The sequence below is a fragment of the Petromyzon marinus genome, chromosome 12 (assembly GCF_048934315.1).
Source record: "Petromyzon marinus isolate PM22_M1 ecotype Great Lakes invasive population chromosome 12, UKy_Petmar_22M1.pri1.0, whole genome shotgun sequence".
NCBI classification, from domain to species: Eukaryota; Metazoa; Chordata; class Hyperoartia; order Petromyzontiformes; family Petromyzontidae; genus Petromyzon; species Petromyzon marinus.
The window spans coordinates 13,761,820-13,777,709 of record NC_133678.1 but is presented as its reverse complement, the minus strand read 5'-3'; the positions used below and the strand labels follow the sequence as shown (position 1 = coordinate 13,777,709).

The window sequence follows — 15,890 nt, the reverse complement described above, 5'->3', positions numbered from 1 at the left end:
GGTGGAGGATATCTCTAAATGTATATGGGTGTATCCGTGCGTATGTCGCCTCAAGGTGCACCCTTGAGGCGCCTCAAGGCACAAGCGTCAAGGTACCGTCACTGCCCCTTAGTGGTGAGCGACCGCTGGGGTCGCTCTGCACAGCGTGCTTCAAATAAATGTTAACACTCACATGGGACTATAGTTATTAATGTAAAAAGAACGGATAATACACTGTAACATGATAACAAATGAATGTTAATACATTAAATAAGTCAAAGAGTCTCCACTTGTTCTCCATCATTGTCAACACATGCCTAGAATCTTCTCCAGGCATTTGTTGACAACATGAAGACTGCCCCTGGCCAACACACAACCCCTAATCCCCCATTCACCCGAGGTCACGCGGCTTTCGCAGGGCCCAGGGAGATGGTTCATCGGCGTGAACACCCTGTACACGTCTTGCTGGCGGCAGGGAATATTTTCTAAACTGAGGGACGACCCGTTCTGGTCATGCTCTCTCATAGAGTTAGTTATCTTCCCTAACAACAGCACCCACTCGCGTGCACACACACACAAAAACGCACCATCAACAATATAAAGACCGAGACGATATGGATTGTATAACATTTTTTCTCTCATCCTCCGGTTTGGCTGTGCTTAGAGAGGTTTTCTGGTGTGCCTCGACGTCGTTGTGCATGGCGACGGTGGCACTCGCGCCAAGGAGGAGTGTTCCAGTGTGAAATTGATGGCTCTATATATTACAGAGGAGAATAGTATATGATGCAAAACGTGTATTGAGATTTCTTTCAAGGCATGTAGAGGCTTTAAAACAAAGTACTGTGGCGTCCACACAGTAGCACAGTGTGTAGAGGGTACTTCTTATTTATTACACACACTGGGCACAACACAGGCCAACACTTATTATTCCTTACACTGAGTACAACACTAGATATTAACGTCTCTACTGGCTACACACAGCCGATCACTTGGCATGGTCCCATCGCGCTCACTCGGCTATGCCACTGGCTGGCAGCGTGATGATGACGGCGATGGAAACCACGCAGGAGATCTTCTACGTGGTCAGAAGACGGAGAGATGACGACGAGCAGCAACGCAGCCAGGACCCAGACCCCACACATGAGCCCAACGCCCCGGGTCCGGGAAAACACTTGATGATCTGTACTAATGGACTCTAGAATCAATTTGCCGTACTGATATCTTCTGGCCACTTTGTATCAGATCACAGGTGGAAGATTCTCATATATCTACATGGTCCACCAACATTCGACTATAGAATGCCGGATCACAGGCATGTGCTACTGCGTCCAGCTTAAAAGGCAAACAAAAGGGTAAGACAGGTCCAGGTATATCCCCAACACAACATTTAGGCTGATGAATGAATCTTCTATGTTGTCATAGACATAACACTTTATCATAAAATGTTGAAATTATTAAAATGAACAAAAAAGATCACGAATCTTGATTTGAAGCTTTCGTGACATCAGGAATCCATACTCTTTGGTCACGTAGGTAGAAAAAGAAAAAAATCACGATGTTTCGATCGCAACACAAGCGATCGTCCGTAGGCGGAAAAAATAATCCAACAGTAGAAATGCTGAACTTGGAAGAACACAGCCAGAGTGCTTCTACAACAAGGGGTTATATATGTTGGCCAAGGGCAAGCAGGCAGGGTCCGAGCTGGGAAGGAGTGTGCACGCAAGCACATCAGTTGTGTTAATACGAGAGATTAGGGAGAGTGAGATTATGGAGAGAAATTAGCATGTCACAGTAAGCTTCCGTCGCCGCATAAGAGTACCGTCGCCGCATGCGCAGAGTAGCAGTGTTAATGGGAGATTAGCACTATGTTGATGGGAGAGATTAGGCAGAGGGATTAGGGAGATTAGCAAGTTAATGTCATGTCTATGTGTAACACAAGCTGCGGCGCTGCTAACTGCGCTGTGAGAGGCAAGCGTATCAACGCAAGAGAACCACCGCAACGGTGGTCACGCCAGTGAGACACACCGCCCATGTTACAGCGAGAACCATCGATACATGGAAGCTAAGGGAGCAGAGGTGGCCATGTTAGTAAGACCCCAGCCCGTTAATGCAGAGGCAACCAAAGGGCAATGCAACTCATAGAGTCGGAGATAACAGCCAAACGGCAAGAAGGATGGAAGCACCAAAGCAAGTTAAGACTTTACTTGGTTAATAACGTCCTTCCAATGATTGTTCAGCTTATACCCATCTTCTCACTTAGCATTAATCGATAAAATGTCCACATCTGCTTGGGACCTTGTAGATCACATGACTGTTTCTTCTGCCGCGACAATGTCAACCAAATGTAAAGTTAACCTGACTGCTAAATTCAACATCCTGTCAAAAAAGAAGCCAGATCCACACGTGAAAAAGTTAGATGTTAACAAGATTGTTATCAATAAGAGTAACAGTCCAATTTCTGATTGCCTAAAATCGGCACTCGCTAGAGGGCTGAATTTTTCAGTCACCCCCAAACACATCTCAGTGGATGATATCATTGTCCAGGATGACGTAGCCCTCAAAGGTTAGGGACACATCCCAGCAGACGTGGCAAGATCTGAAATCGCCGCCATCCTTAAAAACGCTAAGAAACTCATTAGAAACATCGGCAGGGATGAGCGCTCTGAACTTGCTCAATTGAAAAAGAGAGATTACATTTTCTTTGGTTCTTTCAGTAAAATCACATAGAATGAGAATAAAATAATAAATTGATAAAATAAAATAACGCAATCAAATTCTCATGACGTTTCAGCCACAACACAAGCAGCCTTCATCAGGTGAAGGGACGAGACTGTCTGGAGGACAGCGCTCCAGCTGTCTGGAGGACAGCGCTCCAGCTCCAGCGCTGTCATCCAGACAGTCTTGTCCCTTCACCTGATGAAGGCCGCTTGTGTTGTGGCTAAAACGTCGTGAGAATTTTATTGTGTTATTTTATTTAATCAATTTATTATTTTATTCTCATTCTACGTGACTTGACCGAAAGAACCAAAGAAGATGAATCCTTGCAGTCACGAAAGCTTTAAATCGAGAGATGACATTGTCTTCCTCTCAGCCGACAAGGGCAATGCCATGGTCATTATGGATAAAACCACGGACACCAACAAAATCCAGGACCTTCTTAATAATGTCAGTAATACCTAAATCAACAAAGATCCTACCAAATGACTGGCCATAAAAAACAACAATATCATCACGAATTCGACTCCACTCCGTCCTATAGTATCCACCATCAACTCACCTACCTACAAACTGGCCAGATTTCTGTCTGAGACCCTGCTTCCATTCACGGGCAAGACCACCTCAGCAGTACTCACCTCAGCTCACTTGGTTTCTATAATCAAGGACATTTCACCGTCTCTAGATGATTTGCTTGTCAGTTTCTACGTAATCTCTGTTCATCAAGGTACCTGTACCTGACACAATAGCAATCATTGAAGACTTGGTCCAACAGGGACTGACTCCTGATGTACCAACTTTGGTGAGGCACTGCCTTACCAACACTTACTTCACCTGGAATGGTACATTCTACAAACAAAATGAAGGTACCCCTATGGGTTCTCCCTTATCACCAGTGGTAGCGAATGTTTTCATGGGGATATTTGAAACAGATGACATCTTGACATCCACCCTACGTCCTTCCCTGTGGAAGAGATACGTAGATGACCCTTAAGTCATCTGGCCACATCGCCAACCAGAACTGCACCAATTTTTCAACCACATCAATTCCATACACTCTTCCATCAAATTAACAATGGAAGTAGAAAATGATGGCATGCTACCATTCCTGGATGTTTTGGTCGAGAAGAGGCCTGATGGCTCGTTGGGACATTCCGTCTACAGGAAAGCCACCCACATGGATTCCAATCTAAAGCCTGATTCCCACCACCATCTGGCCCAGAAGAATTCTCTCATCAAAACACTACACCATAGGGTCCGCTGCATCTCCCACCAGCGTCACCTAGCCAGTGAACTGGAGCATGTACACCAAGCCCTCAAGATGAATGGATACTAAGACCACACAATCCGCAAAGCTGTATTCCCAACCATGGAGCGACAACCATCTGAGGACCCAATAAAAACCATCACCTTGCCATACATAGCAGGTGTTACCAAAAATATTTCGAAAATCTTAAACAAACACAAGATCCAGGTCCAATTCAATACAGTACACAAAATCCGTGATTTGATACCATCTGTGAAGGATGTCAATCCTGACATGCAAAACCCTGGTGTCTACAAATTAAGTTGTGTCTGCGGCAGCAGTTACATTGGGAAAACGAAACGACAGGTCTTGGACCGTGTTCTCGAAAGAAGGCAGATTTGAAACACGACAGAACCAATACCTCTGCCTTGGCTGATCATTGTTATAACGCATTGTTTTTTTCTGAGACCAAGGTACTCTGAAAACCTTCGGGCTACCATCAAAGATGTGTCCATGAAGCCATCCAGATATATAAACAGAGACAATTTCAACCGAAAAGATGGGTATAAGCTGAACAATTATTGGAAGGAAGTTATTAACCAAGTAAAATTGTAACTTGGTGTGGTGCTTCCATCCTTCCTGCCGTTTGGCTGTTATCTCCGACTATCTAAGTTACATTGCCCTTTTGGGTGCCTCTGCATTAACGGGCTGGGGTCTCACTAACATGGCCACCTCTGCTCCCTTAGCCTCGATGTATCAATGGTTCTGGCTGTGTGATGGGCTATGTGTCTCACTGACGCGACCACCGTTGCGGTGGTTCACTTATGCGGCGACGGAAGCTCATTTACTTTGACATGCTTATCTCTCTCCCTAATCTCTCTCTCCCTAATCTCCCCCATTAACACAACCTATATGCTTGCGTGCGGGGATGGGACTCCTTCCCAGCTTGGACCCCACCTGCTTGCCCTTGGCCAACATATATAACCTCTTGATGTAGAAGCTCTCTCGCTGTGTTCTTTCTGGTTCAGCAGTTCTACTGCAGGATCATTATTTTTTCCGCCTGAGGACAATCGCTTGTGTTGCGATCGAGATGTTGTGATATATTGTTTTTTTAAACTTTTCTACTTACGTGACTTTACCGAAATAACCAAACAGTAAGCTCAATAATGTAATCAATGGGCTTAAAATAAGGAAAATAAATTAATGCATTACATTTCAAATCACTAAAAGCCAAAGAAAGTATCTCCCTGTTCAACCAGTGTTTGGCAGTGTTCACCTCTCCTGGCGGGCCTATGCCAGTGATGGATATTCCCCATACTGTGGTAGGGGGGTATCTGCCTATAAAACTACCAACCAGGATTCAAGCTTGCGATCCTCTGATAGCGTGTGTTTTGCATAAAAATAAAACTTTTTGCACATGCTGCAACATTTCTAAAAGTTTTATACGCCTAAAAAAATACTTTAAATTCCACCACTTCTCTTCTGCTGACACCCACCTGAATATCAGATACGATGGCACGCCTTAATTTGAAATGTAAATAATTTGATATTTGCATGCGGTTTTGGCTGAGAGTTGTTTACTCCTGGAGGTCTGACATGGGCAACAGATTCTGTATAAAAGTCAAGAGGTCCCAGTAGTGAGACACGGCAGTGATCAAGAAACTACAAGCCTTCAAGAAGCTCCAAGTCATTGATCAACCATGCTCGCCTTTCTCGTCTGTGCTGCTCTGCTGGTTGCGGGTGAGTGTTGCTCTTGCTGACACATTGAGCTGCTATGTGATTGCAATGCACGCATTTTATTTAGTGGAGCGACCGTTCTAGCTTCTTCAGGAACTAGACTTAGTTCTAGAAGTTGCTTGTATGGCACTTCCAAACTGCTTTTGTCCAGTTTGGTCGCTGCACATTTAGTTGTTTTAATGATGGTCTGCCAGTGAAGACGGGTGTCAATCATACATATGATGATGGTCGTGGGGACTTCTTTCAGGTTGGTTCTGTTTTAATCTGAGCCCCAAATCTGAACCTGTACATTTTCTTTAGAACTGCTTTTCGTGTTTAGTTTGATTTCCTTCCCCCTAACCTCCGATTATCACGGTTTGCTACGTACGGCATAAAATAAGTTCAACGTACATATGATACGAGACCTCTCAGTCCATGCCACACACATGTGCACCCATCGTCAATCAGTCGTGTGGGGAGCCCATCTCTTATAACTATATAACATCTAGATAATCGATATTATTCGCAACATTAGCCAGTTTTAACAAATTATGCTTATTAATTCTTAGAACAATAACACGCCATTATGACTTCCCAAGCGGATTATTTAAACCGTACATTAACTATCAATGTATCCATCAGGGAAACGATCTGAATCATAGGCAGTAATAAGACTTATTATATAGCACACATACCAGAGCGATATATGCTATCTTATTCTTTAACCATTAATTATGCAATTTGATACAAATCACTTTTAACAGATTAAAAATATGAAATATACGCTGTTTGCTCAAATGTCTTCATCATAATGATGCTTTTAAACGATAGCTATATAAATGTTAAACCATTATGCGGAATAATCGTTTATAGTCGTTCCAGGGCTTTATTGATGTTAATAAACAACCAGATACACTGACATTCATTCGGAACATATTCTACAAAATAACCAATCCAAAGCGCGTCTGTGGGTCTGCTCCGATATCTTCAAAAGAATAGTATCTTACACTGCAACTGTGAAACCGCTATAATTCACAGTAACGGTTTACAATATTATACACCTGTCAACTCTTTATCATTGCCTATCTTGTTACAGACCAATTCAGACATTATTGGTCACCCCGTGCCCTTAAAAAATCTCAACGTTCATCCTACAGTCCCATCACAAGGAAGAAACACAAAAAAATAGACAAAAACACTTTTTTTGCCCGTATTGAAACGGCTGTATGCCGTATGGACCTGAAAACTCAATTTGCCTATACAAGAATACGGAGTAAACCATATAGGTTGACAGCCATGATGTTAACAGCACATTATTGACTTCATACACAAAAACACATTCCTGCGGAGGGAGCTGGTAGGAACGTTGGGTTGCTGGGTCAATGGCCAGGGTCAACGGCGGCACCACGTGGTGTATTCCGCACAATATGCCCGACTGTGAGGGCGGGCACAAGCCGGCGTGAAGGGTGGGGACCGAGTGGGGACCTGGGATGGTGGAGAGAAAAAAAAAGCTGTTCCTAAAAAAAGAAGAGTACAATACCCACGAATTGGCGGCTCATAATGTTGAGATTGAGAGCAGCCGCATACTCCAAACGCATGTTGTTGATTCTCCACGTGGAGGGAAAACTGTCGTGAAGATGGCCGGACGTGGTTGGTGGCGACCCACCCCCTCGTGTGTGCCGTGGCCGCCTTCACCACCCAGCCCCTCCCCACCCTCCCTCCCCACCCTCTCCTCTCCACCCAGCCCCTCCCTCCCCACCCAGCTCCTCCCTCCCCACCGTCCCCTCTCCACCCAGCCCCACCCCTCCTATTTTTGGATGCACGACGGACGGACGGACACAAAAATCCCCTGAGGGCTGGTGGAACCAGGAGGTTCCTACCAGTATTACCAAAGCTCTGGAGTACGATGCAAGTGCCACGCCCCCCATAATTTCCCCTTTCTTTGAATGGCTAAGCGCCGCTTTTATTTCAGTCCGCTTTTATTGTATTCCGACGTAACGACCTCTTTCAACGGGGGTATGCAAGAATCGACTGGTGGACACCCCCCTCCTTTCTCCCTACTCTCAATGAAACAGCTACTGATGTTTTTAACCCGTATACAATAATATGCAGGCTATCACTGTTTAGATATGATTTCAGTTGCACCGTGTATTGGGTTTTAGAGGAAGACAGTCTCACAATTACAGTATTAATAAACGTAAAGGTACAATACTCACAATGAAATTATCATGCGTTGAGTCTTGCTTTCATCCCCGCCCATCAGTATAGGTCTCTAGGATTTCCTCAATGGCGGTGGATCGCGCATCTGAATGCTCCATTGATACGATAACGTTAATCGGGCTCGGTCCATGGTAGACCGCAGGTAAACAAAAATGACAAAATTGTTCGTAACATGTTTTACTTGTTCGTCTGTTTATTCGGGACTCCTTGTGACCGACTGGGCCCCCCTATGGGACGCATATGCTGCATACCCCAGAGCTGCACCCCTGAGTACATTTATGTGTGTGTGTACTTTTGTGTGTATAGTATTGCACGTGTGTGCTATTGTGTGTGTGCTTTTGTTCCTCACAGCTGAAGTGTCGGCTCAGAGCTGTGGGATCGCAGCGTATCCCCAGATCCGCGTGGTGAATGGCGTGGAGGCTCGTGCCAACTCCTGGCCTTGGCAGGTAACGGCAGGGGCTGAATAACAGCCATCACAGTCACACGCTGCATTGTCAGTCGATCTCAGTGCAGCAGCATCCATTGGTGTATATGCCACGTGGAGGCCCTCATCCAGCGGTGCATTGACAAAAAGGCTGCATGTGTGCAACATGAAATGTTCAGATCTTCCACTCTTCCCAATGCCATTGAGTCAGTCACTGTATTTTGCATGTGAATCAGAATGTTTTCATATTGGAGGAATCCGATGAGCTTTAAAGCTCTTTTCACAGATATCCAGTAGGGGCAGGTCAGAACGTTACAACAACACAACGCAAAAACACAACGGGAGTGCAAAGTATAGGAAAGGTAAACAAATCACTTTAAAATATATACAAATTAAACGAAAATATATTTTTATCTTACCAGATAAAGCCCACTGAGCTATTTCTTTTTTAGAAACGATAGCTCACCAAAGTGGCCCATCATGTGAAAATTTATATCAGCAAAATAATATAGATGCATGTTTTAAAATATGGAGGGATAACCCTGAGCATCCGGGAATAAAATCCACACGACCACAGGGAGAACATGCACACTCCAAATGTACAGGTGTCAGAGTTGGGTTTGAACCCCTGACCTCCCGCATACCAGGAGAGGAATATACCATCACAGCACTGTCGGGTCCCTTCAATATAAATATTATTTTTTATAAAGTATCAAAGTTCATATTGCATTTGTACGTCAATTGCCAAGCTTGGGAAAGGCAGTAAAACAACAGCAGAAACAGTCCCAGAACACACCAGGACAACACACAGTCCCTCAATATGATTGTACTTTGGGAGAGCGGAGGCACAGTGGTTTACGTACTGCACTACGAACCGGCCTACATGGGTTCCATTTCCAGTAAATGTGGCGAGTGATATCTGAACTAATCCCGGATTACACCCCTTCGCAACCAGCATTGTGCATTGACACAAGGGCTAAGTTAGGACTGTATTATTCGATATAATACGGTGATTGGAGTTCTGGACAAATAACATTAACCACAACCAATCTCGCTGTGTTTGCATTGCAGGCGCTCGTGCAGAGGTACTCTGGAGGAAGATGGGTCAACTACTGTGGAGGAACCCTAATTGATCGTCAATGGGTGCTCACCTCTGCGAGCTGCTTCACGTGAGTCATGGCACCAGTAGAGTCGCTAGTGTGTGTGCAGGCGGTGCAACTCCATCGTGGCCCAGGTACTGTACAGTATTTTCCTGTACCACATTGTGGCCACCAAGGATGGAGCAGTCGATCTTGGGAGCAAGGAGGCGGCCTCTATAAATTACCTTTACACGATGCCGCAATGTGGCAGTGAAAATACCATGCAGTAAACCGCACAATTTCTACTTTGTTTTTTTCGGTAAAGTCACGTATAAATAATAAAAATAAAATTATATAATAGCATACGACGTTTCGATTGCAACACAAGCAATCATCATCAGGTACAGAAGAGCTAAATTTAAGAGAGAGAGGAAACACATAACAGCAGATATATATACAAACCTTAAGTAGAGGGAATTGACACAGACACACCAGGGGACACAAAGAGAGACGGAGCAACACTAAATCAAACAGGGTTTAGCAAAATTTAGGAACTATATAAAGCAACACAGACGGTCGGTTAAAACACAATTAACGCATGGTCTGGTAGATTAGGCTATTTCAAATATTGCTAAATTGTAAGTTAAGTGCGAAATTTAAGAGAGAATACAGACAGCAAAGAGACATATGGGGAGAGGCGGGCACACAGTGAATAAGTAAAGCCGCATCTCTGTGCCGACGCCTTAAATAGCCAGAGAAGGTGGGACTGGGTTTCAGAGACAATGGGACGAAAAATTATTAGCATGAAGAGAGCACATATCAAAGGACGGTGCGGGTAGAGGGCACGAGTTGTCACACAGGGGGCTGTGGAGGCAGTCGCAGCGCCCACTCGGAGACACAAGGCACAAACACAGGCAGAGACAACACAGCGATACAAACACCAAGTCAAGACATAAAGGCAGATACACCAGCAGAGAACAACACAAAGACACAGACTTCATACCTTCCCGTAAAGGTGGTTCGAACTTGATTGGTTGCTTTCGTGACTGCAGGAATTACTCTTTGGTTTTTTCGGTAAAGTCACGTAGAAATAATAAAAATAAAATAAAATTATATAATAGCATACGACGTTTCCATTGCAACACAAGCAATCATCATCAGGTACAGAAGAGCTAATAATTTTTCGTCCCATTGTCTCTGAAACCCAGTCCCACCTTATCTGGCTATTTAATGCGTCGGCACAGAGATGCGGCTTTACTTCTTCATTGTGTGCCCGCTTCTCCCCATATGTCTCTTTGCGGTCTGTATTCTATCTTAAATTTCACACTTAACTTACAATTTAGCAATCTTTGAAATAGCGTAATCTACCAGACCATGTGTTAATTGTGTTTTAACCGACCGTCTGTGTTGCTTTATATAGTTTCCAAATTTTGCTAAACCCTGTTTGATTTAGTGTTGCTCCGTCTCTCTGTGTGTCCCCTGGTGTGTCTGTGTTAATTCCCTCTACTTAAGGTTTGTATATATATGCAGTTATGTGTTTCCTCTCTCTCTTAAATTTAGCTCTTCTGTACCTGATGATGATTGCTTGTGTTGCAATCGAAACGTCGTATGCTTGATATAATTTTATTTTTATAATTTCTACATGACTTTACCGAAAAAACTAAAGAGTAATTCCTGCAGTCACGAAAGCAACCAATCAAGTTCGCACAATTTCTGTTTAGTAATTCCTCACTGCAATGTGTACAGATTAAAGTGATTAAGACAGCCCATTGCTCTGTTATCTCCCCACATCCACCACAACGTGCAGGAATGGCTACAGCTACAGGGTGGTGTTGGGAAAGCACAGTGTGTCCACAACCGAGCCGGGGGAGATCACCCCTCCATTGAGCCTGGCCGTCTGGCATACCTACTGGAATCCCAGCATCCCAACAAATGGGTGAGAACGCAAACACACACACTGATTTGTGTGACACCGTGATAGAATTGCCATGGAGAGATAAAAAATACAAACATAAAGTGTCATTTAGACAAACAGACAAAACACATACACTATAAATAGTAAAACAGACATGCATACAGAGGCATCCGTACAGGAACTGTAGGGTCTGCAAAAACTCCTATTATCCGTGGCCGTATTATTTCGATTATACATGATTAGCTGCAATTTTATTCCGAAAATAATAGGAGTAAATTAGCAGATAATATCATCTTCGATATTGGTCCCCCACATCACCAGGGTTAGAGGAGAGTTATCTGCACAACGCTGAACCCCAATGTATGTTGGATGGGGAGCAGGCCCAGACTGGCCATAGGGCATAATTCCGGGCAAATGCTCAGTGGGCCGGTCCATTCTGAGGGCCGGTGAGCCGGTCTGTGTGTAGAAATAGCAAATGTGATCAGAGTAAAAAGAAAAAAAATCTAAAAATGTTCTTACCTCGAATGTGTAAGATCCATTGCTTAGTTGGCATTAAATCAGATATTTGGCAGCCCAAAATATTAGTCTTCACGAGTCCATTTGTTTTTTGTACCAGCCCAAATGGGCCAATGAGATCGCACGGCAAAATTCAACTAATACGTCACATCGCAAATCTAGCTTTGAGTATACAGTTTGTCCCCCAGCCCATTAAACAAAAGAATATTGTCCATAGCCATAATTTGGTCCGGTTTGTTTACAAATGCCTGTGCCGATTTTTAGTTCCAGTCCGTCACTGGTATTGAGCGTTGCTTCACGGCTGCCCATCTCGATCCCCCACAGGTACGACATCGCCATGTTCAAGATTGCATCGCCCGTGACCATCACAAGCAAGGTGCGCCTCGCCTGCCTGCCCAGCGCCAACCAGATCCTGCCCAACAACTACCCATGCTACGTCACGGGCTGGGGTTCTCTCGACAGTGAGTACCGTTCACTCAGTCCCCATTAAACACAAAGGAGGCAGAGTTATGGGAAGTGATTTAAGCCCAATGTGTCAATTGCCCCTCCACGTTAACGAGATGATTCTGGCTGATAAACTGTCACAAATCACAGTAGAGGGTTGACTCAGCCCTTCATATTTTTGTAGTCTTCAAAATGAACACAACTCTGTATGGAGTCATTAGAATGCGAGTAGGCGGGCTGTGATGCTATGTGCCTTTTTCATATTGAACATGGAGACACCAATGGTTCGCTTGGGGAGCACCTGCTAACGCCACACAACTCCGATGCTTTCACCAATGCTCTCCGTTTCCACATTGTCTGTGCGCGTGAGCAGCCAGCGGCCCCTTCCCCAGCGTGCTGCAGCAGGCCAGCCTGCCCGTGGTCGACTACGCGACGTGCAGCCAACCCAGCTGGTGGGGGAGCAGCCTGAGGAGCAGCGTGATCTGCGCAGGGGGCAGCACCCGCTCTGCGTGTTCTGTGCGTATGGAGTTCAACGCGAGCCAACCTGCCTCAATTATTTGACTAAATTTACTAATGAGAATAGTTATCAACAAAATGTTTCTTTTAAATCTGAATTTAGTCAACAATGTCAATGAGTGGACAACAATCCCCAAGCATGGTGATGACTGTGACCACTGGCATCACTGATTGGCTGACCTGGTAATGTTGGGGGAGCGGAGGGGGGCGGCGCACATCCCAGTACAATAATTAATAACTCAGACTGGACAAATAGTGACTGCTTTAGTTGCCTAGACTAACAGAATGACCAAATGAAATCCGGCGACACAATGATTTGACTAAAATTCTTCCGACTAAGTTTTTGCATGACTACATTCAATCAATAAATAACAGAAGGAATACAAATATTGACTAAATTAGTGCCAGAGCCAACAGGGTGCATGTTGATTTTGTCACTTATCATAGTTTGACTCTGCCAGACCCTGCCACGTGTGTCTAGCGACCAGAGCAGTGTGGGGCTAGACACAGAAAGGCGTTTCAAGTGATGGGAGGAATCAGGCCTTAGGGTTGTGTGATTTTAGTCCGTTACTCAGCATCACGGTACTAAAGCGTATTTGAAAAGTTTGCTCATCCAGACACCGCTCCAATTTCCTGTACTTGCAAGCTCCTGTACTTTCCCTTACCAGCACCCACCACCATATCCCGTTTATGCTTTACCCAGTTAACGTGGATGCATGTGTATCCTCTTCTATGCATCACAGGGTGATGGAGGTGGTCCACTGAACTGCCAGCAGTCAGACAATGCCTGGGTGGTGCAGGGAATCACCAGCTACGTCTCATCTCTGGGCTGCAACACAGTCCGCAAGCCCACTGTGTTCACCCGCGTATCAGCCTACAACAGCTGGATCAGCAACGTGAGTGCCAACGCTGTCAATGTCAACGTTCGTACCATGATCTCGCTGTCAATATTGATGCTCTTACTGTAGCAATGTCATTGTCATTATCATACAAATGGTACAGTAAAAAGCATTTTCAATAACACGTCACTGTCAATGTGATTATTGTTATTGCTCTTATGTCATTATCATTGTCAATGTTGATATTGTTGTAAAGATCTATGTAGATGTCACTTAACCTTAAACCTTGTAATTAATCAGGGAAACGTTTCATGGATGGGGCATATGTGGAGGATTGAAATGGACATGTTATCAAGGCAGGCGTTGAAAGTGGAATTCAGTGGTCAGAAACCCAATGTGAAAACCACAAGATGGTGATAAGACTCGTCAACCTTGGCGCTCAAGTTTTGACTGTGCACTAGCATAAGTGATGGAAAGGTGTGATGTCCTTTTTCTTTATTGATCACAATGCAAAGGTGGGATTTGCATGAGTCATCGGTGTGGCTGGTATCGGCCATGTATGATTGCTATCATGTTCGTTTATCTATAGGTACTGACGTTCAAACACCACCCATTCCCGATTTCTCCCGCAGGTCATGAGCGTGTACCGTGAAGCTCCGAAGATCGCCGAGGGAGAGCAGAGTGTCAACAGCGGAGTTAATGCCACAATTGCCGCATTCAACAAGCCGCAGGCTTAAAGCATCATGCTCTTTACATCAATGCTACCGCTAATACTAGAATTACAGTTTATTGTTACGGGTATTGCCTTTTTTAATGTGAGACTGGACATGTGAGCATAGGATGGGTGGTTTGATGCAGTGAGTTTGTGTGGCCATGGCAGACATATTACCAGTGTTAATGACACTATAACAACTTGGCATTTAGATCACATGTGAAACAATACATTTTTGTCATACCAACATGCATACTGTACTGCCAGTGCTATACAATTTTAAAACATCTTTTTAAAGTAAAGTTCCATAATGAACCGCTATTTTCATAGTAAGTTTAAATTTTTTCTCCCTTTGTGAAGACAATGTTAAACAATATTGCATATATAGTATGGTACGACTGATTACAAATCCATAATTAGCAAATTATTGACTCGATTTCCAAATACTGTAATGTGATCTTAAGTGTACCGGATCTGCTAATGCTCCACCAGGCAGATATTACCTGGGGCCGTGTGATGTTCTGCGTTGTGTTCAGTCTCCCGACTCATGCATAATCTGGTTGCGTGGCATTACAAAGAGGATCCAGAAACAGAGCTCAATTTGCTGGTGGAGTTTATTTTTAAAAACGTGTTAGCCTCCACGCCATATTCAAAGCATCACTCTCCTATAAAAATGGACATATAGTACACTATGAATTGTACTTTTTATCAAAAAAATAAAAAATATATATTTGTTTTCTGAAATACAAATGACACTAATATAACAACAGCAATGTATGTTAAGATGTTATACCTACAAACATGTGATGGTTTTAAGTCGGATATTTCAGCATAACGGAGACATGGCTGACATCTGTAAAATCTGGCCATCATTGTAGGTGATGGCTAAGACTGTACAGTAGGGCGAAGCGATTGGACAGTGGGGGAGGATTAAACACAATCATTTGAGACTGATCCTGCAGATCGAAGCTACCTCTGAACTATCTATTCAGGGACTGACATTTTGGTGACAATTCATCCAGGTAATTCTACTCATCTGTTCTACGAGCAATGATTGGAAAAACAAGCTCATGGGACGACCTTTAAAGGCATGCATCTTTGGACTACCGAAATAATGTCACTGTTACACGTGTACAGTTTAGCATTATACAGGCCATTATATTACTTTAATATTGGTCAGACCAATGTAGCATTTGTGCAATTCCGTCCATTATAATTTAGTAGTGTTTGGGTCACGCAGTATCGTGGTGTATTGTGGGAAGCAGGTTAATGCAGGGTGATGAAGACTCGTTTCATAATGCTTAATGTGTCCGATGTGGTTTATGAATTAACAGTACTGTACTGTGGATTGATAATGTTATTGGTGAATGTTTGGGTTGGTGTAAAATAAACATTTGAAGTACAAAATAAAGTATCTGATTTGTTTCATTGCCTGGTACATTTACCACACACCATTCACCTGGCTGTAATAACATACAGGCACTCACAACTTGCTTGACGAATTGCATTTACGTATGTTGAACTTATTATATATGGATGTACGTATGTTGAACCTATTTCGAACACCAT

The 15,890-nt window shown here is 43.8% G+C and overlaps 2 protein-coding genes across 4 annotated transcripts in view; one reads left to right on the top strand and one right to left on the bottom strand.

Annotated features, from left to right (window-relative positions):
* Positions 1-15,890, bottom strand: part of LOC116941526 (chymotrypsin-like elastase family member 2A) — a 41,915-nt gene that overhangs the window by 16,684 nt on the left and 9,341 nt on the right. The window lies entirely within an intron of this gene.
* Positions 5,571-15,735, top strand: LOC116941525 (chymotrypsin-like elastase family member 2A). The gene is made up of 8 exons (XM_076066651.1): positions 5,571-5,680; positions 8,228-8,322; positions 9,372-9,469; positions 11,187-11,315; positions 12,135-12,271; positions 12,628-12,770; positions 13,514-13,666; positions 14,242-15,735. The coding sequence occupies exons 1-8, from the start codon at positions 5,641-5,643 to the stop codon at positions 14,344-14,346; spliced, it is 900 nt and encodes a 299-aa protein (XP_075922766.1). The 5' UTR covers positions 5,571-5,640; the 3' UTR covers positions 14,347-15,735.

Coding starts and splice junctions, on each gene's coding strand:
- LOC116941525 (XM_076066651.1), top strand. CDS start 5,641: ATGCTCGCCTTTCTCGTCTGTGCTGCTCTGCTGGTTGCGG. Junction 8,323..9,371: donor CCAACTCCTGGCCTTGGCAG/GTAACGGCAGGG, acceptor TTTGCATTGCAG/GCGCTCGTGCAGAGGTACTC. Junction 12,771..13,513: donor GCACCCGCTCTGCGTGTTCT/GTGCGTATGGAG, acceptor TATGCATCACAG/GGTGATGGAGGTGGTCCACT.